Source organism: Sturnus vulgaris, chromosome 1, assembly GCF_052056855.1.
Source record: "Sturnus vulgaris isolate bStuVul1 chromosome 1, bStuVul1.hap1, whole genome shotgun sequence".
Lineage (NCBI taxonomy): Eukaryota > Metazoa > Chordata > Aves > Passeriformes > Sturnidae > Sturnus > Sturnus vulgaris.
In genome coordinates, this window is record NC_142243.1 from 110159477 (window position 1) to 110185704 (window position 26228).

General features: G+C 41.0%; 1 protein-coding gene across 1 annotated transcript in view; it reads right to left on the bottom strand.

Moving 5' to 3' along the window:
- The window catches only part of NPC1 (NPC intracellular cholesterol transporter 1), a 26976-nt gene extending 2746 nt beyond the window's left edge, over positions 1-24230 (bottom strand). Inside the window, exons 1-22 of the mRNA XM_014871305.2 lie at positions 24032-24230; positions 17137-17259; positions 15822-15928; positions 15068-15243; positions 14009-14176; positions 13141-13390; positions 11870-11946; positions 10849-11219; positions 10268-10494; positions 9789-9889; positions 8769-8871; positions 7626-7815; positions 7044-7226; positions 6296-6410; positions 5344-5471; positions 5114-5254; positions 4454-4543; positions 4150-4340; positions 3251-3366; positions 2543-2672; positions 1635-1835; positions 622-853 (exon numbers count right to left, since the gene is read on the bottom strand). Of these exons, the coding sequence (XP_014726791.1) occupies positions 622-853; positions 1635-1835; positions 2543-2672; positions 3251-3366; positions 4150-4340; positions 4454-4543; positions 5114-5254; positions 5344-5471; positions 6296-6410; positions 7044-7226; positions 7626-7815; positions 8769-8871; positions 9789-9889; positions 10268-10494; positions 10849-11219; positions 11870-11946; positions 13141-13390; positions 14009-14176; positions 15068-15243; positions 15822-15928; positions 17137-17259; positions 24032-24109 (3498 nt within the window). The 5' untranslated portion in view covers positions 24110-24230. The remainder of the gene's footprint in view (positions 1-621; positions 854-1634; positions 1836-2542; positions 2673-3250; positions 3367-4149; positions 4341-4453; positions 4544-5113; positions 5255-5343; positions 5472-6295; positions 6411-7043; positions 7227-7625; positions 7816-8768; positions 8872-9788; positions 9890-10267; positions 10495-10848; positions 11220-11869; positions 11947-13140; positions 13391-14008; positions 14177-15067; positions 15244-15821; positions 15929-17136; positions 17260-24031) is intronic.
- Positions 24231-26228: the final 1998 nt, after the last annotated feature.

Below are 26228 nucleotides of genomic sequence, written 5' to 3' on the forward strand. Positions count from 1 at the left end.
AACACTTGGCTAACCTTAGCCTCATCTAGTAGATAGACTTGTTTGAACATACATCTAATTGTAACATGGGCCAAGTTTACAATAACCCTCAGACCTGCCAGAAACCTCTAGAGAAGACGGTAAGCCAGAGCAACCACTAGCTGCTTGCTGGAGCTAGTTCTGGAGTGCTTTACCAAGGCTCTCTCTGCCCAAATTATTTCATTACATTTTTGCAGGAACAATACTTGTGCTAGCATATCCCAGATGTACTCTGTAGAACACAAATACAGCAGAAGCCTTAAGATAAATCTATGCATCCTCCCCTTCAGCACAAGCCACCTGTGCTGATGTGGAGCAGCACCTAGCCCAGACAGCAGCAATGCAGCTGTTGCTGCAAAACAAGCATGACCTCCACCAGATGCAGTATAGCTTCAGTTCAATTGCTGTATCTTATTAGTACTAGGACTAGTTATCAGAATAAACTTGTTTTCTCTTCTTCTAGATGTGTTAAGTTAGCTCCACTACTGTTCAAAGCCTGTCAAAGTTTAGTAGCAGAATACTGCTCAGTATCACAAGTATGTATGTAGCACACAGAACTATTCAAAACTTAGAAATGGAAGCAAAGAGGTCTTGTTGACTTACCATGACAAGATTTACTAATGAAACTGCATTCAAGCTGATGCCCCAGAGCCACATCACTCCAAACATGTTGACGATTATCATAGCAATAGTTATTGAAACCACAACAGCAGCCCATACTTCAAAACCAAGAAGCACAGTTGTCACCAGAAATATTGATCCCAAAGAGATGCAGAGGTTAAAGATAGCATCGTGCACAATTGTCAAGTATTGTTCATAGAAGACATAAAACACACTGTAGAAAAAGAGAGGTTGTCATTAGCCATCTTCCCTTTTATATGCTAATATTAGTTTAGCTTCTGTGCTAAGGATAAAGTAGTTCCCCCCGACAGAAAGTCACCAACAGAACCTGGCTTCCTTATATCAGTGGATTATCATGTAACAGCCAGCATTCCATCGGAATTAATTCCTCACTAACATGTCAAATAAAGATCGTGGTCTCGAAGCCAGTGTAATTCCCAGATTTCAATATAAGCACCTACAGTAAATACCAGAAGGTAGATGCTCAGATATATTGTGATATCTGCAGGAGCTACTGCAGATGGACCATAAGTACAGGTAGGATTCTTTGATACAGAGATCAGTATTTCAGATGTACAGATATCAACTCCAACTCAATTTTTGTGTGGTACTCCTATCTTTGACATTGCTTCTGCATTTGCTTTACATTTAAATAACTTATTTGAAGTCAGTACATTCACATCACAGCTTGCAATTACCTATGTCAACATATCTGCTTATGTTTGAACTATTAAACTCTACTATGAAAGCTAGGAAATGCCCAAAATTGAGTCAGATCTACCTTTGTCATGAAGGACTTAAGTTAGTTATTAATGACAGTAGAAAGAGGCCAGTGCTATGGATACAAATTTTATCTTCCTAGTTTTACTAGAAATCCCCAAGTCTCTGCATCACCTTCTGTTAGACAAAACTCAGGTTTCTAATACATTATTAGCCAGCACCTTTTCTGCATTGCTCAAGTATTCATCACCAAGGCAAGAAAGATCTAACCATACCTGTATGGAAACACCCGGTAATTCTTCTCTTTGATGCCCATGGTTTCAGTAATATTGTCTGCTATAATCCGAGCTTTCCTCATAGCATCAATAAAATCAGATGATGTTTTCAGTACAGTATGGTAAGTCATAAAATATGTGGCTCCAACCTCAGTTTTGTTGTTTATAAAGTTGACAGCAGAGTAATACGCAGCATGTCCTCTACAAAAACAGGTACACACCAGATGTCAGCACCATTCAAATTTATTAGCTTTAATAACATATAATCTTATGGAATCATAGAATGGTTTGAGTTGGAAAGGAGCAGAAACATCATCTAGTTCCACCTCTGCCATAAGCAGGAACACCTTACACTGGACTACAGTTGCTCACATCCCATCCCACCTGGCCTTGAACACTTCCAGGGATGGAGCACAGCTTCTCTGGGCAATTTGTTTCAGTACCTCACCACCCTCAGAGTAAAGAATTTCTTTCTAACGTCTAATCTAAACCTAACCTCTCATTTTAAAGCCACGCCTCCTTTTTTATCACTACACCCCCTTGTAAAAAGTTCCTCTCCAGCTCTCCTGTAGGTGCCCTTTAGAGGGCTAACAGCTGGTAGCTGTTTCCAGCAGTTTCCAAAACTACAAAAGCTTCAGAGCACAATATATTTCAAGATTGCACAGGATATTCTAGAACAGACTGACCATAGACATTGTCTCTCTTTGTACAGGGGAAAGCTACTGTTCCATTTAGTTGATGATGCATTTGTTTGGTTTTTTTTTTTCAGAAAATAGAACAGAACCGGTGAGATGTCATCGTTTGTATGGCTTTTAGGAGGACATTAGATATCTAACCTGCAGACAAAATCCAGAGCAAATATCTTTGACACATTAGCCTAAGCAGGGTCTATAGAATAAGGCTCTTACCCTTTGCCACATTTAGGATTAGGGTTGTCCGATAGGAACATTGGCAAAAACGTCATGAAGTCTTCACCCTGTGGTCTCTGCTTGCCTTCTGGAGTCAGTGGTCGGCAACGGGTGCAGGATGGATCGCTGACTGAAGAAATACATGAAGAAGGTCATCTACAGGACCAAGTATTCTTTTTCCTAACACTAGTAACTTCTGACTTGCATTGCTATAGGATGCAATTCCATAAAAAGCATTTTTACTGGTAAACTAACTGATCCATCCTGAAATTCCACATAAGATTTGTAATCTTTAATTTGATTTATTGCTACTAAAGCAAGGGCTGTCAGAGAACTCTTACTTGTGCATTTATCTCCATTAGATCCAATGAGAACTACACCCAGCTGAAGGACCTGAACAAAAGCAGAGCACCTTAACAAAAGCAAAGACCTGAACACCAAGTTTGCTCTAAGGAAACCAACAGAAGGGACAGAATTTTTATGGCAAGTTAAACCGGCTGTCTAGGTAGGCTGTTTTCAGTCTGCAGCATTCCAGTAGAATATTTAAGCTCACTCAAACAGCGGTTCAAATAAATTAAGAGGACAACTCAAGAGGTTCCTACTTACAGTAAGAAAAGGTATTCACTTGACTCATACCACGAGAAAATGTTTTGGCTGTGAAACTTACAAACCAAGCTAATCCACTAGCAACAAGATGGATGCCAATACCTGAAGCATTGCAAAACTGTCCAGTGGTATTGTAGACTCTGCAACAAGACGACTGTGGCTTCACCCAGTCAAAGTAGTCATCAATCCAGGACGATGGGGCATAGCCAATCCTCGTGCTAATAAAAATAACACAACATATCCATCATCAGTAATTTTATGTTTAATTCCAAAACATCACTTGATCTCTCCAGTGCCAACTTATGCCATGTCAACTCATTCTTGTCAAATCTGCTCAGCTCTTCATATAGTCCCATGCTCCAGTACCCCATCCAAGAGCCATAATGCTCAGGTAGCTCAGACCACTGCAGCTAGAAAACAGCAGGAGTGTTTTCACAGTATCCTGTTCTACTGCCAAGCTCAGCTTTCTGTTCTGCCCATTCAGTTCCCCATCCTATTCCGCACCCTGTTGTCTCAGTTTTCAAGTAAAGCTCCTCCTTCAGTTATGCTGAAATCAACTAGAGTGGAAGGAATTGGGAAAAGACTTCCTTGAGTTGTTAGCTGCAGACAAAATTACTGCTTAGCCTCCCTAGGCTAGCCTAGTTTATTCACCAGGCTTAGAAGCTGAGCATGCAGCCATTTTCCAGAACATTATAACCCTGCTGAGAGGTTTTCATGAGTTTTTCTTCCTACCATTCCAAGATTCCTTGAAGGATCAAGCCCCTTTTCCAATCCCAAGTACATCAATGTATCCCACCAGTCCAGACAAGTTTTACCCTCACTCTAAAAGACTGTCACAGCTGCTTCCAACCCCCTCCCTCCTCCCAAACCCACAATATAAAGCAAATAAAATAGAATGTCAGTTTACAACCAACAGCTAAGTCTGAGCTAAATGAGGAGGACACACTGCTCAGCTACATCTCATCCATGTCACTATGCAGAGATAAGCATGAAAGACTTACTAGCTACCAATTTCCGCAGCATTGAAGATTTGCTGGACAAGTGAATCATTGTTACATCCCATTCCACCACACACCATGTTCTGCCCTTCCAAAGAGGTGTAATTGTGTCCCTCTTCTAGGACAAAGTAGACAGGGGGACCCACATGCAGGTACTTGCTGATGTGGCTGAAGTAATCTATTACATAGGAGTCCTTCAAGGGAAAGTTTGGAGTTACTATTATGGAATGTTGAGGTAGCACAACAAGGTATCAAGGTTTCCATTCAGCCACAAAATGCTGAACAGTGACACGATCATAAGACTTACATCTGGCATTGAGAGAGACTGATCCAGTCCAATCTCCACATTGTGCATAACTGCTGCACTGAATGACAGGATACCCACAAACACTGCTATCTGCAAAAAAAGCAAATCCATGCAAGTCAGAACTGTACAGAAACAACAGGCAATAGGACTCATTTGTTAAGCTAATAGGAACCATGCAAAGGGGCTCTAGTTATATATGCTACCCAGGCTTACGACAACAGTGGCAGTAAAACATAGCTACTCAGAGGTCCTTTTAGAACTGTAAGGAAATTTATTCTTAGAAATCAGCAGTTAAAGTTACAAACACCTTCTGTAAATAAGCATGGTAACCTTAAACTGAATCACAGATTCAGCAACAATACTCTGGATTAATGCAGTGTAGAAGTCAACACATGCTGATTTTTTTACATAGGCTAAAGTAATTGTCTGCAATGCACCTCTTAAATCTGGGCTTTGGACACTCCATAATCAAGCCTCTATTTATTGAAATACTTCTGCAATTACAAAAATTTATTTCTATTCTTATGCTGAGAACAAAAATACTAGAAGCTTCATTTATTTCACTGTATTGAAGATTTTTCTTCCCTATTTAGGCCTTCAGGCTCACTGCTCTTTTGCTCAAGTTTAGATAACTGCTTACTTGAAATAGATTATACATACTACTATTGGTCTCATCCAATCCTTAAGCAGATATGGAGAAAACAGATTTTTGAAGAACAGAAATAACATGCTCTCAGAACGCTGGACTCCACTCATTTCTTCACTGCTCTTGATGCAACACAGAATATCCAGTCTATTACTCTGAAAATTGATTAAATGCCAGAATTAGAGCAGTTCTGCAGATGTCATCATCCCCATTACACTGCAGTTACAGGTGCACTTTTACTCGCCTCTTGACGCTTAATATCCAAGCCCAGGAGACTGACGAAGCAAGTGACTTGAAGAATAAAGTCTATGAGCACAGCCATTCCAGCAAACAGGGAGAACGTGCGGACCGCTGGCATCGTAGACAGTGTCCCTGGAGGAAGTGACCCAGTTTGTTAGGAGAGCTCTCTTCTCCTAGAAGTGCATGAGCATTTTCTAGACAAACATCCAGTTTAAGTGGTAGCCTTACAGCAGGAAAAAGAGCCTTTCTTTCCAGAGCAAAGGAAACAGTCCATCCAAGCCTGGCTACAGCTGCTGCCTTTGATCTGTTTAACAGCATTGAGGCTCTGCAAAGGAGTGACTAGTTCTAAACCATTTCTCAATTCCAAATTTAGGTGCAGACTGTGTAACAGGGCAGTTAAGGAGTGCTGTCAGGTAACATCTTGCTTCAATATTAAGTTATTCCAGTGCAAGTTGATCCAATGACAAGTTACACTGCAGGTAAGCAAAGCCATTATGAAACAAGGCCAAATTACACTTGTAGGGTAACAAAAGATTTACCTTTAAAACACTGTAAAGTGAGTCATAAACATAAATCTGTCATAGGGGAATTCTTCCAACCAAGGGACATTTTGGCAAGATAACTAAATGCAATATAAGAGTTCATACACCCTGATATTTGATCTATTCCTAATGTCAAATGTAGACTTGTCAGTCACTGCAAGTCAGTAAAAACCTCCAGTCTTTCAGGCTGAAAATTCTGATAGATTCAGAATTGCATCTTTTTAACTATGCCAGACTCTTAAAGTACTCCAATGCCTATCCTCAGCAGAAGTTTAATTTGATAGTAACAATGAACAGCTAAGCTAAACTGCCTCCACAAATTCTTACTTTGCTTTTGTATTTTAGAATTGCATTTACTTTTGCAACATGCAGTTATGATAAGGCTCTTATCTTCAATTATTAATGGAGTCTTACCAAGAAAGAATGCCACAGTCTCCGAAAAGGATGAGAGAAACATACTGGGTGCCACATCTCCTAAGACTCTGCCAATCTGTTTATCCAGAGTTTCACCCTGAATGCGTTCATCTCTCTGTTTTAAGGTAATAAGTTATTATTAGGAATCATACAATTTATAAAGTTAGTTCATATTGCTTTATACAACCCAAAACTTTAAAATATCCTTAACTGTATTTTGTTGTTTTCATGGCATTAGCAAGAGTTAGATAAACAACAGTTGAGACACTCTAAAACGAGAGCAGCCTGAACATTACTTGTTGTCTTCCTTCAAATTTAAAATACAGCGCTAAGTTCAGTACTTCAGCTAAAACTACACATTTGACAGAGGCAGTGCCAGTTTCAATGGGTTATTGAACCTGTCAAATTAAAAAGCTGATTACCCACTTAGTGTCGGAAGTCCCTAGTCTTAAGCACGTAGTTAGGTTCATGACTACTGCTTATAATATGCTAAAATTATAAAGTTATCAAAACACCAGTTGAGTTCTACAACAATTTTGATATAAAGCAGCAGTACGCAAAGTGCAGAGACATAAAATGGGGGGCTTTTGTGAAAGGTAGAATGCATACAGATTTTTGGCTCTCTTCCATTAGATATCCTGTTAGAGTCCAGAGCTGCTCACATTGAGCTGAGCACTGGAATGCAGACTTCCTGCTCCAAGTTTACAGCCTTCAAAAAATGACAGGCTCTTTTAGGAAGAATAAATACCTGAAGTGTCTGAACCATAATGAAGATGTTGTCCACTCCAATAGCCAGCACCAAGAAAGGAATTACTTCTATCACAATCAGTGTCAGTGGGATTCCAAAGTAGCTGAAAATGCCTATAGAACATGCTACTGAGCTCAGTACAATCAGGATGCCTGCAATGCCTAGAGAGATCTTCGAATCCACCTAAAAAAAGTTGCATTGAACATTAGCCAAACAAGCATCATCCCAAAGAACAGATTATTGCAAAGCCAAAAACCATTTTCTAACATTTAGTCTAAGTACTAGAAAACTTTTCAGGGTTTTTTTGAAGATCCAGATATTAAAAAAAAAATTATCAACCTTGAAGCTGCAAGTCTGAAAGCTGATGTTAACTGAACATCAAGTGAAAGAACTTAGCTGAGACTACAAAACAACATGAATTGTCTAGTACAAGAACAATGCTCCCCCTAACTCTTGCCCAAGAAGGACTCAATGCTCTAATAAAAAATTGAACATCAGCATTCTGCAAAAATAGTGAAGTCACTTACAGCTATCAGGAAGTTCTAGCTTCAGTCTTTACAGCAATGAAAACTATACACATACCAGCAGTCTTCTACAGCTCTGGATATGTCCCAGAGCTATCGAGATGTACACAAACATCACCATATAGCTTATCAACACAACGCTGATATCACTGTTGCTTTCACGGTTGATCTCATCTTCAATACTCCGTTCAGCAGAAAATGATATTGTTAAGTTTGAATTATTATAGTTCTTCAGAAAGTTAATAAATCTAAAAAACAAACCCAAGAGGTCAATCACATTTTAAAAGAATAAAACATTTTCCACTAGAAATATTTAAAAGTCAGCTGATGGCAAATTAACATCATCTGTATTACAAGAGGACCCTGCAGCCAGACAGTAGTTTGAGGAGACCTTTCTCAGTTTTAAAAGAGAGGTGCTGGCTACACATACCTAGAATTCTATTTTAAGAACTAGAAATACACTATGCTGAAATACTTTCCATGTTCTCTCCAGCATTTGAGGACAAATAGGTACCTTGCATGAGCTATTTCAAACTCTAAGCACAATTTTCCTCAAAGCCATGCCTAGGAATACATACATGAAAGATGACTGCAGCTTGCTTACAGTACTGGAACAATTTATTAGCCCTTGTTTCAGTTCCCCAACTTGAGAGGTGCTTGTGGCACAGGCAGCTGCATGTCATACTTTTATTTTGTCACAAACTTTCTAGTACAGTAGTTTTAGCTGAACTGCCAGCCAGAGCAGCTGGCCTGTGTAAGCTAGCTCTTCAAGGTAGTAAAGGGATGAAAGCCTTCGATGTTCATCTGGTTGACAATTATTAAAAATTAAAGGTAATGAACTACAGCATCAGGCTCGACCTTTCCACCCATGGTTAATGGTCCAGCAAATTAAAGAGTCTACCAGTGTAATTCTAGCCACAATAAAATAAATCCTTTCAGAAGTTACTTGTTGGCAAGTGCTACTGGGCTAGATGGTCACTAGGAGGACTAGAACACATGTCTCAAAGCAAATTAAGTGTGGTAGACAAAGTGAAGGTCTTATGATGAGCACAGTCTGTTTTCAACCAGTTTTGCTGCCTCTCAAAACGTCCCTGTAGTTATACTGAAGAACTGTTAGTACAGTGCAGGTGTTTCTGGTTTATCAGCATTTAAAGCTGCTCTAAGTCATGCAAGCATTTCAGAACATAGGAAGACTACTTACTCTTTTTCCCATGCCAAGGCTTTCATCAGCTTTTTTGAGTCATTGTAGTAGTTGTTGACAGGAAAAGTAATTACAAGAGCTGTAGCATTATTATAGTTATCATCTATAGAAAAAATAAAAAGTTTGGCATTCAAAAGTGTAACTTATATTCTAGTATAGCAGATAAAAATAAGTTTAAAATTAGCATTGTCCAAAGCAATCCCATCCGTACAACTCCGCTAACACCACTGAGTTCTCAAACACACTATTGAAATAAGAACTGAAGCTGATAAGCACTACAGATTGCATTCCACAGTAATTATTCATTGTTTAACATGCTCATGACACCACAACAATAAATTGTTGCATGGCTAGACAAAGAACTACTATATAACCACTGCTTATGACTTTTCATCTAATGAGAAATGTGGCTTCCTAAACTTCCTAAACTGTAGCTCTGGCATACTTAGATTTTACTCAAAGCAAACACAAATCCCCTACAGTTTAATAAAGAAGTGCTTCCCTTAAACACTATTTTAAATATGTTAAAAACAAATATACTACCAAGTTACGTTTAATTAGATAAATTGCTTGAACAAAATCCTGGCTTTGGAGTAATTATGAAAGAATTTCCTTTGTGAAGATGTTAATCTACTCTTAAGTGCTTTGTCAGATCAGTGACAAAACTTTATTCTAACTCAAAGCGAAAAACATATACATCCCAGCACGTCAACCTGAGCTACTTCATGTCTTTATCTTTACCAGGCCCAAAGCAGACTGAACATTTGTCCTGTTGACAGATACGTTCCAACTGCAGATAGATTGCATTTTGCACTTCCAGAGTAGTCTGCCTCCAATCCCAGCACTGGTCTACTGAAAACTTACTTAAAACACTTTTACTTACTGAAAGTTTAACAAAATTCCAGTTTCTCTCGACTGCATTTAAACACTTGTGTTAAATGAGAATGCACCTTTAGCACCAACAACAGCACACAAGCATGTACTCTCGGACTTACACTGCAATACTGGTTTTCCACTCACCATCATATCCTCCCAACACCAGCCATGGAAATACAGGTCCACCAAACGTTCCTAAGCAGGGATCGTGAAGCAAGCTTGTGTCATTCAGTGATGCTGGAGCCCTAAAGAGACCACCAGCAATAATTGTTAGCTTCTGCTTGACAGCTGAGGCACAGCACAAAACAGTAAAAAGCTGTTGTGTCAAGACAACAAGACATCAAGACAAACGAGACAAGCCTGCTAGTGGTACACTGCCCTTGTGATATATTTGCTTTGAATTTAAATACAGTTTTAAAGGTATCTGCCTTGTAGCCTTTAAGACAAGGAGTACCTTCTAGCCAACTGAACTATAAACTAAAGAGAAAGCTTAGAAGCCGGTCTTCTGCTCAGAGCTCTTCAGAAGCATTGAAAACATGCCTAAGGTAAACCAGAGCTAGCACCCACACCACACCAAGCTGAACTGGCAACTTGATTAAAAACCATGCAATTGTACTGCTCACCGAACACAGTATAAGAAGTGAGTGTGGTAATCAGCATAGACAAAGAACTCATCCCCAACAGTGTGATCCAGAACAGAATGGCTGTTCTGAAAGTAGTTGAGTACGCTCAGTATAGTGCAGTTGTTGTTGTAGGGAGCAAGAGGAGCCAGGCAAATATCCTTCAGCATTACAGTCTCATTGTCATAAGATGCAGTTATGCTGACAATAGCATCCTGCAAATCCAGTACCTTTAAAAAAACAAACCATAGTTTAAGAGCAGCACAAGAAAGCATTTCTCTTTCAAGACAGGACTTAAGTGTATGCTATATTCTTGCAAGTTTCCAGAGACAGAGGCATATATCGATAAAAGCAAATTACAAAAACATTATTTCTGTATTCAAACTATGAACTGGGATTTAGCTTGCAAGTGTCTCTCTAACAGAAAGGTTTTCAGCAAAAAGCTTTGATAGTAAGGTTATGTTTTTAATATGAATATCTAGTGACTGTTTTGATGGCTACATAACATTGCAGGTGGAAGTCAACTCCATGTGGTTATACGTATTACGTATGCTTAGGTTTCTGCTCTTGGAAGTCCCAATTACCTGATGGAGAATATCTTTAGTAAGAGGAGGCCCAAAAGGTACATCTTCTCCTGATGGGTAAGGTGAGTAGGTGTCTGGGTGACTCTTTGGTGCTTGAATAATAATCTGTTCAGTACGGAAGAAAGGCCCAAAGTGTGTGTCAAAGTATTCCTTTTCCTTACGGGCCTGGCTGCTTGGGGCTGACCAGAGATCTACAGGATTTGTAGTTGCTTTAATATATACAAAGCCTGAGCAGCACATTGCAATGAAGACCACAGAGAAGAGGATAACAGGACGTGGATTTCTGACGCAGAAAGCCCCCCATGAGGTAAATGTCATCCTCAGGCCATTCTCAAACCTTTCACCAAGCCTTTCACCACAGGTAATGTTTCCTGCAAGAGCAAGAAGTAAACAGGAAATGTTTGAGAAGTCAGTTAAGCAGCATTTTCTTGGATCCACTCAGAAAGATGAAATTTTATTCTAGCTCTCTTTGTAGGAAGCACTAGAAGCTATGTCTCCACTGACAGTCAGTGGGACCAAATGCTGACTGAAGCCAAGGGCCAGAAAACAGCTTGTACCTACATTACTCCTTGTAATGTAAGGCTGTCTTTGACAGCAGCACGTGTAGCAAATAAAGGAAGAAGCAGCTAAAAGAGATATAAACAATAAACCAAACTACCTCAGCTGGTACACAAGTTAAACTACAGTTCTTTCCAAGCATGCTTTAAATGGATGCATGGATGAGTCAAAATATAATCAAACTGATTTTAGCATCATGTTGCCCTCCCTATACCCCTATGACAAAGCCCTCCAGAACTTCCTTGGAGCTTAGTTAGATCCATGAAGGGTGCACCCAGGCTTTCAGCATCCAATAAAAGAGGGGTGAGTACTACTCTAAAAGAGATGCTGGCCAAAAGGCTGAAGGCTCTCTTAAGAATGGACCTTTAGCCTAATAAAGCTAAAACTCCAGAGCCCATCCATAGGAAAGGGATGAACTTAAGATGAGTTTGTAATAAACCTATTTCTCTTATCCAAGACATACCATTGTCACGGTGAGAATTCACAGAAAAGGCTACATTGCTGTCAATTGGGGTGTACTCCGAGACGAAGTGCCGCCTCCTGCAAGGCAAGAGGCAGTGTTATTCTGCTTGTCCAAAAAGGCATCTGTACTGTTTGTACAACAGTCTCCACCTTTGTGATTCTTTGGAACAACATACAGCCATGTCAGCTATCTTAATAAACTTTTCCAGCTTACATCAAGCACAGATTCTTTATGCACATTTAGAAGATGACTAGCATTAACAACAGAGAGAATTTCTTTAAATTGATCCTAAGCTGATATTTGTAGGAAATTTTAAAATTAGAAATATGAACCAGGCATCTCAAACACACTTAACACTTCATGTTGCCAACTAAGGTAAGGCTGCTGAACACATCAAATTTTCATACTCACTATCCTTTTCCAAGCAGACTTAATTCTTATTCTAGAGCAATTTCAGTTTTCTGATCATAACTGAACAACCATAGAATCAGAATGGTTTGGGTTGGAAGCAAACCTTTAAGGTCATCTAATTCCCCTGCCATGAGCAGGGCCACCTTTCACTGGATCAGTTTACTTAGAGCCCCATTGCGTCTGGCCTTGAACACCTCCAGGAGTGGGGAGTGCACAACCTCTCTGGGCTACCTCTTCCCCTAACCCACACCTACTCTCCCCCTCAGCTTAAGACCACTGCCCCTCATCCTGTCACTACATGCCCTTGTAAAAAGTCACTCTCCAGCTCTCTTGTAGGCCCCCTTTAGGTATGGAAGGTGCTGTAAGGAATCCCAAGAGTTTTTCCTTCTCCAGGCTGAACAGCCCTAACTCTCTCAGCCTGTCTTCATAGGAGAGGTGCTCCAGCCATGTGATCAAGGGTGATAAACTAAATGAAAGCTGAGCTTCCAGTAATTATAGTGTTTTTCAAAATAGGAGACTAGGAAAAAGTGTTCATGACTTAATTTGCAATAGAGCAGTGACTGTTTTGCTATGAATGTGTGTTTTCTGCATACTTAGTTATGAAAGTCGAAAAATAGTGTATGTGATTCTGTAGCTAGGAATGCTATGACAGGTGTGCATCAACTAAACCAGCTTCTGCAATCACTTTCCACCAGGTGGTTTTAGCTGTTAGAACACTTTCTGTAAGTATATGTAGTATCTGATACAGAATATGACTTTTGAGTGGCTGAAGTAGTCAAGACATAAGCATCTGACCAGGGCAAAGAAATTCTCAGGGATAAACAAGTGACTTGCAGAGCTCAGCATTTTGAATGCTTTACCTGTAACACCAGACTCCAAAAACCAGTGCAAAAAATATGAGTAGAAAGCCCATGTATGAGATCCACATGATGACATACACAGCATCCAAACCAAACAATAGCCAAGGAGAAGGCAATGGAGGGGGTTGAGGTTTTGGACCACAAACAATTGAACAGTCCTGACAGCTGCATGGTCCTGTTGAATCATCCACGGACTCATTACAGCCTTTGGTAGCATTATTCATAGGGTTCATTCCATGGACAGGAACATCTATGACAAATCACAAGTTGCAGAGCCAGTTTACTACCAGGAAAAATTCAGATCTTCTCAGTTAAGTGAGTCAACCCTTTATATGAAAGCCCACAGCCCCTGTGTAGAACAGCATTTCTGGGTCTTACAGATGAAGAATCCACTGCCTTTTCCACAGCAGGTACCAAGTATTTACAGTTGTCTAATAGTTAAATGACTGGTCATGTCTATAACACTTCAATCTGTAAAGTAACAAGCACATACTTCTATCATCCCAGCAATGATTTATCATCCTCCTTATCTATTCAGATTGTGAAATATGTGACAATAATTTCCTGTTAAAGAAATCTTCAAGGATCAGGGTACTGCCCATTTCCCAAGGAATATAAGCAGCCAGTCTCCTAGGCTCAGTCCATCATTGAGTTTTAGATATTTCTACAGTAAGAAGTTGTATAGAAAAAAAGCACCAAGTATGGTTTCCAAGCAGAAATTTAAAAAAAGTAAGTTAATCTCACATTGCTTTGAAAGCCTCTGACTGCAGACTTTCATTGCTGGGCAGCTGCTTAAAAATCAATGTTCTAGCCATAGCACCCAGCCTTTGACAGGAGCTTCAAAGGCAATGACTATTCAGTTTCTTACCTGAAAAGATAGGAATTATGCTGAAAGGAGTTTGTCCATTGTCTTTACTAAACATGTACTCAATCCAGTTGGTTGCATTGCAGTCCTTGACATCCTTCCCACACAGCAGCCCCAGTGCTTTAACATTGCTTGATGGAGCCTCCACATCTTTGCAGGCATTGTACATTGCTGGGAAGAGTCATTAAACCAATTAAACCAACTATAATTTGAGTAAGCATTCCAAATATTTCTAATATTACAGACTCCCCGAGTTCCAGGAACATTCTTACAGTTTTCAGTAGAAACATCTTAGGATAGTGAACTAATACTTTCAGTTGTATTTATAGTATTCAAGGTAGCAATGCTTTATTACAGCTATCTTGCTCTGAGAAAGCCACCCAAATTTGCATTAATGCTAGAACCTACTTTTCTGCTTGACAGGAAACATTACCTAATATTATTGTCAGGGAAAGTTATGAAAAGCATTTAAGATACTTTAAACTTGTAGGCCATACATGACTTTCAAGTGTCTCCATTTTATTAAAGGTTACTGCAAAAAGCATTAAAAGACTGAATGCTTTAAGCTTGCAACAAAAGCCAAATACAATCAAAATGTATTGTTCTCTAAAAAGGTCTGGTTTTGACAAAGGACTAGACAGTCCATTTCAAGACTGAATGCCTCTTAAAGACCCATCATAGTACACTGTGTACAAACTTCATTATTATGTTTGCTAGACTGTTTTAGTATCAGGTAGGCTTTGGACATTCAATGCTTGGCAACAACTTTATTTTTCTGAAGTAAGACTTATCATGGTCATCAGCTACTAACTGTTTGTATAGACTTTCATCCTCAGCTGAACCTTTAAAACACTGTTATGTAACAGTGTCAGTGTAATGTCCCCTGCTCATTCAGAAGTTGTGTTCCATAAGTTTTAAGGGGGACCTACTGTTACCTATGTGATGACTCAAACTTCAAAAAGATAGCTAAAGAGATGTTTTCTCCTCCATACTCTTTCTGAAGAAGTACTGGTCTTGTTACCTGGACAAAAGCCAAGGTAAATTAACACACTGTTTACTCACCATTTGCAAATCGATCTCCAATAAAGTACTGCAGCTCTGTAATGCTACTTTTGTTCTCTTTTAAAACAGGATCATAATAAGGTATGGTGCTTGTAACATTCAAAAAGTCAGACTGATTAGGACTACAAGTCAGTTCACAGAAGAGGTTTATCAAGTTGTAAAAACACGATGGACATCTGAGTAGGAAAGCCAATAAACAGTAATCAGTTAAGAGATAAAGGTGCTATGTAGATCAAGTCAGATATGCCTTGCAAACAAATATTCTGGTCAGAGTCACAGAACAAAATATTTAAATTCTGTAAGATTTTAATTAGCAATACAACAATTGTTGTTGATGCTACAAATGAACAACTTTATGCGCCATAAATCACTAATAAAATTGCCTGCCTCAAATAGCAGATTCAAACAATTTTACTAGAATTTGAATAAAAACTTAATTGTTGCTAGCAGGAAGACTTCTTTAGACTTCTTAATGTCTTAGTTAGAACAAGATCAAATGCTACTTTGTCACCCTCTTCTGAAGGTTTCATTAGACAAAGTAGCTTGAGACAAGCTTAGGGAATGTTTATTCTTCCAGCTAAGTCAATCCAGACTGCAAGTAGTTACAGCTTGCTGCTATGGATGAGAAAGTCACTCTAGCAGCTTGCTCCAAGAATCCTTCACATGAAATTACCACTTTTTCTCCAGTCTACTTTAAGACAAGTGCTTTGTTACTCTGTTACAAAACCTGTCGCTTTGCCATTCATTACCATACCTGGAAAGAAACTGCAGAGGCAGCTGCAAGTTATTTTTCAAAGTCTGAAGCTGCTGAACATCACAGCAAGTGCTAACATTGCCAAAGAATAAACCCGGACAGAGTTCCTTAAAAAAAAAAAAAACCAAAACACAAACAACATTGAGATCAAGAGGAAAGGAAGAAAAAGCATGTTTAAGACTTCAGAACTCATTATAATCATGGGCTCTGCATCAGCGCATTTCAGAACACAGTAGCTGTTGCTGTGGGAGACACATAGAAGAAAAACAGTCCAGCAAACAAGATTTTTGTTCAGAGACTGGAGAGAAGAATCACTTTTTTCACTTCTTTTATTCAAGGCAGCACTTCCTTTTGAAAAGCTCCTTCAGATGATCTTTACTCACCAGGGTCTATATATAGAATGATAATTGCATTTGAGAGCCTTTTGGTAAGAGGACAACACATGTTTATCCAAGTTGAAAGTATTCCTGCAGCTTATCCTCTAGTACTCCTTCTGGATAGTATCAGATTTTAAAGTCTCAGAAGGCAAGCCACTAACCATAAAATCACTGATTACGTGGAAGAGGTATTTCATATTCAGTTTATAGAAGAGATAAATGCATTTAACACAAGTATAACTGATAGTAACATACAAGAACTGTACATTAAATATGTAGGTGAGCTACTGTTGTGTATTATTTCTGAAGACTTAATGAAGCCACTTCTGTTACCATTGTTTAACTTCACTCTTGAAAGCCCTGAACCATCAGACGCCAGAAGGCAAATCTGGCAATATCCTATGTTGTGCATGAAATATATAAACTATTTTGCCTGTGGTTTCATTGACTTTGGCAGCTGAAGCCCAAGTAAGGAAATAGTCTCACACTAGGCACTGCTAATTTTGTCTAGATTTGCTCCATTTGAACAAGCACCAGTTAGCACCCTCCTTCATCAGGAATGATCATCTGAAGAAAAATAGTTTAGTCTTGTCCTTTAGAGATCAGAAGGGCATAACTGTGGAATACATATTTTTGGAGAGTCTTCAAAAAAGCAATTTGAGTAAAGAGTAGCACAAACCAGTGAGGCTGATATGCAAGAAAGTGAACAAATCCTATATTTAAGGTTTTGTCTGTGACAACCCCTAATCACATTTTGGAGACTTCTTGTATCTCTGAAATTACCTTAACCCAGTTGGACTTGAGAAATCAGAGATAATCTGTCCACTTTCTCATCAGGTCAGGATGAGAGGTCATAGCACAAATTCAACAGAACGCAATACAGAATTCTAATGCTGGAGAATTATTTTTTTGGCAGCAAACCTCCAAGAGAAGCTCACCTGCATTAAGTCATAGCCATCTTCTGGTAGTGCTATTGGTAGCCCATCATAAGCACAGTTGTACCTCTTGTCTCCAGAAGCAATTCCACATTCTCCATACCACACACACTTTTGTGGAAGTACCTAATCAACAAAATAACTGATTAACTGCAAGGAATAGTTGCCAAATATCTCAGCTATTGTAGAATTTATGCACTACTGCTCCAAAAGCCACTTGCAGTCCAGATTAGATAACTTCCTGCAAATTAAAACATCAATGTGTACTTCATAAAGCACCCATTAACAAAAGCAGGTGTTTCTGACACGGTGCACATCACCACTTATCTTCAGCTCAGCTCCCCACCCTCCCTTGACCACTACAAAAACAGGAAGTGCACTGCCTATAGTTAAGATCAAGTATAAGAGTTACTTAAGGAAAACCTAAATCAATACCTGAAAAGCATCCTCAAGTACAAGGTGATTTAGAGAATAATTTGCTCACGCAAAACAACAAAATAATTGGTGGGTTAAACTGTCACATTAGAGCACAGGAGTCATTGCACAGGGAGAGAAACTCTGCTTATGTGCAATTTTACTTCCTCCTGCCACCTTTTGATCCTTCCTGAAAACTCATTACAGTGACAGATTGAGGAAATAACAGCACAGAGAGGATTCTGAAACAGAACTTCATAGTTCTGTACTTGCCATACATATATTGTCACAATCTCGAAGAATGCCCTCCACCACCACTTTCAAGCCTAAGCATGGAAGATTTAAATAGGATTACAGTGCTAAGAAAAAAGTCTAATTTTAAAGACATTGTAATTTAAGGAACTATTGAAAATTCAGAAATTTGTTCTTTATTATGTGCATGAAAGAAATTGAAAAAGGGCAGTAGCACCTTGAGAACATTTTATTTTTGTTCAGTGGTACTGACACTGAGACATCTGAGATACTAAATCAAAATATTTATTCTGAAAATTAAAACATTTAATGCAATAACAACTTATTTACAGCAAAAGCTTTAATACAGCTCCAAAGTTTTCCTACCACTTGGGCTGCAAGCAGAACATAGACTGCACAAACATTTAGTACACTTCTGCCAGCTGTAATGAGGAGTTTGCTTAGTACAGTTTGAGAGATAACTGACCTATTTGGAGCTCCTGAACAACCTTGACTTAGCATTTTAGAGACACCATATGTTGTTGCTGCAAGGACAGACTGCTGTGCTTTGTGCTTGACCACGAATAGTATTGTTTAGTGACCAAAGAGGCCCCTGAAAGGATATCCTGACAATACCCAAGAACTCCCAGAAACACAGTGCCTCCATAACATACATTTTTGTGCTGAGCAACACTGACGGTTCTTCAAAAAGTACATCATTAGTTGTTTGTTTATCAGGGACAATAACCATTACCAATTTACCCAACCCAAGACTTGTTTTCTCTTTAAGCTAACCAGGGCAATGTAGGCCAAATCAAAGTTACTCACTGCAAGCCAGGTCTAAAAGTCAGTTTAAGTGTCACTCATCTAGATCACTATTTCATTTGTCTATGCTAGAGCATGTCTTCTAGTTAAACTCACAACAAGCTGGTAAGTATTACCATATTCTATGATACAAGCTAGAAAACAAGATTGCACTTATAAACACTGAATGTTTAACACCAGCATAAGCCAAAATGTCAAACTTCCATAACTTGTCAACTATTTCTCAAAACTACATTGTAAATTTGTTCATGCATCAAGTTAATCTAAGAAGTTAACACTACTTTGATGCAAATTTAGAAGTTACCTTCAACCCTGCTTCCTCACACCTATATGCCCTACTTCTAATAGCAAACAACTTACTAACAGTGAAAATGATTCTACTATTTGTACTAGCATCAGAAGTGAATTGTCTCTTCAAGACGAAGCACAGATTCACTACTATTCTTGCAAAAGGGCAAGGAATTTGGAGCTGCTTCACACTGCCCGTGAGAAAAAGATTAGTTATTTCTTCAGTATCAGGCTGGCTTCTGTGTTTAGTCTGGAATGGTTTGTAATCATCCTTTCTAAAAAACATTTTCTGTGCTTCATTACATCTTATCTAACACTTCTTATTTTTTAAAACACACAAATTCATCAACGTACTCTTTAGAGAAAGACTTAGCTTCTTCCAGAGTGGAATGTGTGGGAAAACTGTAACAGTTAACAGTTATAAAAAACTTACCAGGGCACCTCTTGCATAGAAAAACTTGAGTAAATTTCAGCTACTATATCAGTCTGACTGATAGTTCAATTGTTTTAAAAATATCACTTGTGTTTCAAGGCAGCAATTCCTTGGTTATAGCTACATGGATACAAAACAAAATACGATCTTATGTCTATGTCTTAAATCTATGAATTTACCTACAAGGCTGTATGGCATCATTTTCATGACAGAACATAAAACAACTTATTTGCACATGATACTCGGTAATGTACCAAAAGGTATCCAGCTAAACACAAAAGAAAAATAAAGCAAGACAAAGTTCGGCCTAGTATTAGTTTACATGTTAATTTGGATAAAGAATTTCAAATCACATTCCTGAAGTTCCATAGCAATAAAACATATAATGGAAAAAAACATGTTCAGCCTGGTTAAGAAAAGCTGAACAGATCCGCTGCTTTAAACTATTAGAAAAGCACTTAGGCCTAGAACTGCAAGCCTGAATACTGTCACAGTATTAACACCAAGAACATAGTTTCAGAAACAGCTTACAAGATTTTACATTTATGCCATGACCTAGCAGGATTTCACCAATGAAACCGCGAGTTTGTTCCCTGAATCAGTAAGTTTTGGGGACGCTTGATTTAGAGTGGTTGAACCAAGTCAATAAGCCTAAAAACCACCAAATTATTAGACATCAACAGCCTAAATTGAACAACACAGCTCTTGAACATTAACAAGTTAATAGCCTGCTTACCGTAGAGTCAGCCCCAAAATACAGGGCGGGTCTCCTATGGCTGAGGCAGCATTCAGGGATACGAGTAACTAAGTAACTACTCCACTACCACAGATAAGACAGGGCTGACAGTTCTTCCCCCTGAAAACCCTCCAGTAAAAGCTAGATTAAGTTACAGAGTAAGACAAGCACTTTGCTCTTGCTATTCTTTCAGAAGAATGCTCCTATAAGGGTAGGATGAGATAGGGATGAGTAAGTGTGGTTGTAAATAAGTCATAATTAAAGCTGCTGCTTGCACAGTCAGACTTTTAGGTCAGTATTAAGTTTCTTAAGTGGGTCAAAGCCTAGCCTCAAAAGTAACAGAGAAATTCTATGGTGAACCCAACTGCCTTCTACACAAGGCAAAATAGTTAAAATACTCCAGAAGTAACACAGGGCTTAGCTCACGGTTTTGGTTTATTTCTGTATGTTTTCCTTTTAAGAGCACATGACAAAGTACTTCATATATATAAATGGGACTTTCCTAAGTATTTCATAAAGCAACAGCAACATAACCTTAGATGAAGGCTGTTACTTCCTGCCTCTAGCATATCTTAGAAACCACTTGCCAATACACTAGCCCTCAGTACATCCCCAGAGTTCAGAAAACTGCATTCCTATTTCTGGCAGGCTTAGCCTGTTTGAAGATAAATTTCATTAGGCCAAGGCTCTAGGAGCCCTTATAAATAACTTGCACATGAGCAAGCATGGGCATTCTACAAAAGTTCTGCTATGAGTTTTCTGGGTTTTTTTTCCCCAGGCATTATCATTCATTTGTAATGGAACTAGTGTTCCAACAGATCATAAACACATTTAATTCAGCCCAAGTTTCTTCAACTGCAGGTTGAAATAAACCGGTAATTTTTGATGCTTCCAAGCAGCATTCGCTGCCACCACCAATGAATACATAGCTGTTAAGGAGACAAAGAACAATGACCATGCTGTACACAGAAACAGCAACTGTTTGTGGTCTTACAAATACCAGATGACAAGTGAACACTGTTTTATTCTTCAAACTGGGATTACTAATGTATGGAAAAGACAAGAGTATCAGATACAGCTGTTTCCCTTTCCTTCATCTAGGATGACACATCTGGGGTCCTGCAGGGCCCAAAAGATCAATCCAGGAAAGAGCACACTCCTCCCCTGCACTCCCTTAATATCTGCTATTTCCAACTAGGTTGAAAGTTCTAAGGAAACACTACACCACCCTTAATAAATGGGAAGACTGGTTTACGGAAATAGGTGACCAGGTCAAGTTCAAAGATCTGCCCCAGAAGTTGCACATTACCTCACAACATTTCCTCTGGGGGAAAGAGGTCCATGAACTAAAGGAAACTTTACAGGCTTAGCTCTTATTCTTTGTAAGAGTACTCTTACTTTGTACTCTTACTCTCTTTCAGTAACTTGTTCAGAGGCAGCCAGTTCAGAGCCATGGTTTATCTGCCAAGCTCCTTCTGTTCTTTTGCTCACCAGCATGAGACTGTCTCCTTTCAGATGGAGAAATCATTACCTCTCCTGGTCAGGCAAAGCCAGCCACAGTTCTTGAGTTATCCAAGCACATTTCAGATGGCACAGTAAAATAAAAGTCAAGTAGGAAGATAAAGTTGCAATAACAGTAATAATTCAGTATCTGTGGGGACAAGCTGATGTTACTTGCAAAGATGCATGCATGATCAGGAAGTGGAGGGCCCCCAGCTAGCACATGTCTGCAACTAAGTCTATCTGCACCTATCTCTGATGTCCTGCAAGTTAATAATAATACTGCACAACACCTGGATTGTTTTGGCTACTGCCTAGCCAGATACTATTCAGTTCTACCAGTCAGTCCCTTCAGTCATCTCTGCCTTTTAAGGCAGCTTCCTCACTTTCCATCCAGAAAGGTTGAACAAGTCACTCCTGATTTTCCAGGAAGTAATTTAGATTAAGTGGTTACTGTCTTGTTCTGGAGCTACATTTCCATCCTTGACAAGGAAACTGCTCCAAACAGACATTTCAGAACTTCATGTCCAAGATCAGGTAATACCACACTGCAGACCACTTGGCACTACAGCACTTGTCATTAACACTTTCCCATGGGATTTCAGAAAACCAAATATAACCTACAGCTTGGGATCCCAGCTGCTAAAAGGAAACCCATATCCAGCCTTAATTAGCCAGTGATTTAACAGCTTGTGTTTTTGTACAATTATACAAAGATCAATTGCAATAGTGGCCATTAAGTACACAAATACCATCTAGTGCATTAGGACATGAATAAGAAAAGAAAACAGTAATGGATAGCTGGCAGAAATCTTGTACCATGCACTGTTCAGAGTGAAAGATACAGGCTGAACACCTCAAGTTCATTGTGAACACACATGTAACAGAAGGATTGTGAGCTGAAGTGCCACTCCAGTCCACCAACTGCTTTGAAACAGAAAAAAAAAACAACATGACATATGGCACTTCGGATTACAAACATCACAACTGAAAGCACAAAAACATTACACCACCAGTACACTTGAGGGAGAGAAGAGTTTATGATGCTTCTCTTCAGCAAGCATCTAACACTATATAGGCTCAGTCTAACTGAAAGACCAGTTTCTCTTTGGAAAATATCAAGGGTCCTCTTTGTGTCAAGCTGCAAATAAGAGTTAATGGCAAAAATCCCCAATAAAACCATATTTTGCCTACTTACAGTACACAACCGAGACTTGCATAGTTAGACTAGTTTTGTAATGTTTAGTTTGAGGGACCACAAAGCCTCTAGAAGGATTCCCCTAAATTTTAGGAGAACTTGTTTCAAGTTCCTGTAGGTCAATATTCTCCTGATAAGAAAAGCATTCTGTCATTTCTTTACCAGACTAGAATACACGTCATTGCTCCACGATGATATCTCCCTCCAAAAAACATTACATAAAGGTGCATTGGTTAGCTGTGAAGTATCATTACATACTCACCTGAAGATCATGAGTCACTACTAACAATCACCTTCTCCAGCAGCAAAGAAGAATTAATTCCTCGTTTTATGTTCAAACTTTTTAAAAAGTTTTTTTTGAAGAGGATATGAGAACAGCACACACACAAGATTACAAACTCCTATGTTTAAAAAGGGCAAATCATAAAACTTGACCTAGGAAGTATGTTTTCAACGTAGGTAGAGTGGGAAAGAAAGCCAACCACTATGGCTTACAAGACACTCCTTGTTTCTCCAGAGGAATGTGGAGTATCCCGCTCCTATCTCGCACTATGGCATAACAAAACATGACGAAGAGGAGTGAATATTTTACCATCTTTTTTCCTAAAGCTCCCAGGAAGTCCAACATACATTAGTCCTCGATTTTAAGGAAATACGTAGTCTTACTACTGGCACATGAATAAATTGCAGCTCTCACTCCGCACAGATCATTACTTACAAGAAGCTGTCACCTAGCCTAAGTTACACCCCAAGCAAAGCGAACTAGACACCGAGGACATCTGCAAGCCTCTGCCGAGCATGTGACTGCGTGGCCACTCACATGCACTGGGCATTGCATAACCAGGGCACGCCACGGGAACGCGGCATCCCGGGGGCTGCCGCTGCCGGGTGCGACCGCAGGGGACGGGGACTGGGCAGAGGCTGAAGTTCGCGGGTGCTCCCCGGCGAGCCTGCTGTACCACCGGTTGTCAGCCCCGTCCCGATGGGGACTAGGCGCACGGAAAGAGGGGGGTGAATCCCACCGGTGACGAGGAGGGGACACCCCGGTACCTCACTTCATCTTCGCGCCGCCCGGAGCCCAGGGGCCTAACTCGGGACACCGCCGCCCTTATCCAGCCCCGCCGGCTGGGACACCCCCGGCCGCGGGATGCGCGGGGGACACCGCGGCTCCCCTCGCCCCACGTAACACCCGCACGATCCCGCTGCCCACTCGCCGCTCCCTCTCCTCCCCACCATGCCGGGAGGCCCGGCATTCCCCACCCCACGGACTCACCCGCACGGGCGACAGAAGCAGGAGGAGGACGAGGAAGCCTAGACCGCCTCGCCCGGGGCTGCCTTGAGGGGTCCCCATGGCGGCACGGACTAGAGCGCGGATGACCGGCAGACGCTGTGGACGGCAGCACAGAGCGGCAACGAATGGAAACAGGAGGAGGGCGGCGAGCCAGCCGCGCCAGCGCAGTCTGGAAGGGCCGCTCTCGCCTGCCCGGGCGGAGCCGCCAGCCCCTTCGAGAAGAGGCCGAGCCAGCCCCAGCGCCGCCGCCAACCGCAGCCGCTGGCCCGCCGCCGGCCCGCCCCCGGCACCGCCTCACCCGGCATGGCCGACCCAGGAACACTCGCCTCGGTACCACCTCCCCTCTCACCGCCAGCCCAGAAACACCGCCCTCGGCACGGCCTCCCTAGTACGGCCTGCCCAGAAACACCGCCCTCGCCACGGCCTCTCTAGTACGGCCTGCCCAGATACACCGCCCCGGTACCGCCTCCCCAGCCCGGCCTGTCCCGCCCGTCGCGACAGGGCGGCTCCGCGCCGCACAGGGCGCGGGGGGGGATGCTCGGTGGGGCTCCGGTGGGAAGCTCGTCCCGGTGTGGGAGCGGAACCGTGCCCCTTCGGGATGGACCATCCTGCCCAGACTGCACCGGCAGCCGGGCAGCGGCATCGTCCGGGCGCGGAAATGTTAATCGCGTAGTTTGTAAATATCGAAAAGTCCCTTTAATGACCTTTGGATTTCGCAAAAGCGCCCTGATTTGGTCTCAAATTCACTGATTCTAAGGTGGTGTCTAAGGAGTGGTCTCGCAGGCACGCGTGCCGTGCAGCTGCAGTGCTCGGGAGCCCCGGGCTGCCCGGCCAAGGGCGCTGTCCCGGGGCTGTGCCCGCTGCCCGCTCCGCTCCCGGAGTGGCCTGACCGCTGTCGCAATCAGCAGTTCTGCCAAAGCTATCTGCGTGTTTGGGCTCTGTTACCTTGGGCTCTGCTTGTTTGGAATGTTTGGGATCAGTTAGGGACCTGGCTGGGAGGAGGCACAGTAAAAGCAGGGCGTGAGGCATTCCCGTGCATGCACTCTCTGATTTCCCCACCTCTTTATTGCCTTGCCCGACACTTTATTGCCTTCCCACACGGCAGCGCGTATTGCTCTGCTGGAACAAAACATGTAATTTAGCTGGTATTGCCATCTGCTGACGGAAACGCAGATTAGTCTGGGTGTCAGAGCCTCACGGGCTGGCGTGTTGGCCGGCAACCTCCTGGGGGTCACGTAATCCGACTTGCCACTGAGAGTAGAACCCGGTGAGAGCAGGTGGCTCAGTGAATTGTCCGGCTATGAATAGCTTCAGAGATAGATTTCACAGCTTCTTTGGACAAACTCTTCCACTGAATAACTACACTTGGAGTAAAATGTTTTTCCTGTATCTAAAGAGATTTTCCCATGTTCCATCTGGAGGCTGTTGCTTCTTATGCTGTCATGGTTCCTGACTTAGAAGAGTGCAACTCCTCCTTCTCCACATCCTCCCGTTTGGTAGCTGCAGTGATTAGTAAGATGTTCCTAGAGTCAGGTTTCTGCTTCGGGCTGAGCAAACAGAGCTCACAGCTCTAGCAGCCCAGGCTGTTGGGGTGGCAGTAAAATAGATTTTCCTGTAGTATGTCAGTATCTTCTTTTTTGTCTGTTTCTTTTTTTTCCCCTTCATTTTTAGAAATTTTGGTTGTTTGTTTGTGTTTTGTTTGGTTTTGGGTTTTTTTCTTGTTCTGGGGAGCCTAAATCTAGACACAGCTCTCCAGCTGTGGTCTGACATGTCCCAAAGAGATGAAGAACCCTAACCCTTGACCTACTGACCACTCTCTTGCTGATGAGGCAGCTTGCTGACTCGTGTTCAGCATTTTGCCCAACCACACTGTTCTCTTCTTCCAAACTGTTTTCCATCTACCCTCCGCCCAGCTTTGTATTTTTCTGCAGCATTACTCCACCCTAAATGCAGGACTTGTCATTTGGAAGGTGCCATAGCTAGAGTAGTTAAAGCTATTGCATTTTAATTTTCATGTAATAAATAATACATTTATTCAGGACTATGCAGTGTGATCTTAGAAGCAGGAGAACTAGTTGCCACTTAAGCAGAGAATTCAGTGGGCATAGCTTGCGTAGGTACAAGGTAAAAACTTGTTTCAGTGCTTCTGGAAAAAAAGTGAAGGATAGCAAAACTGACT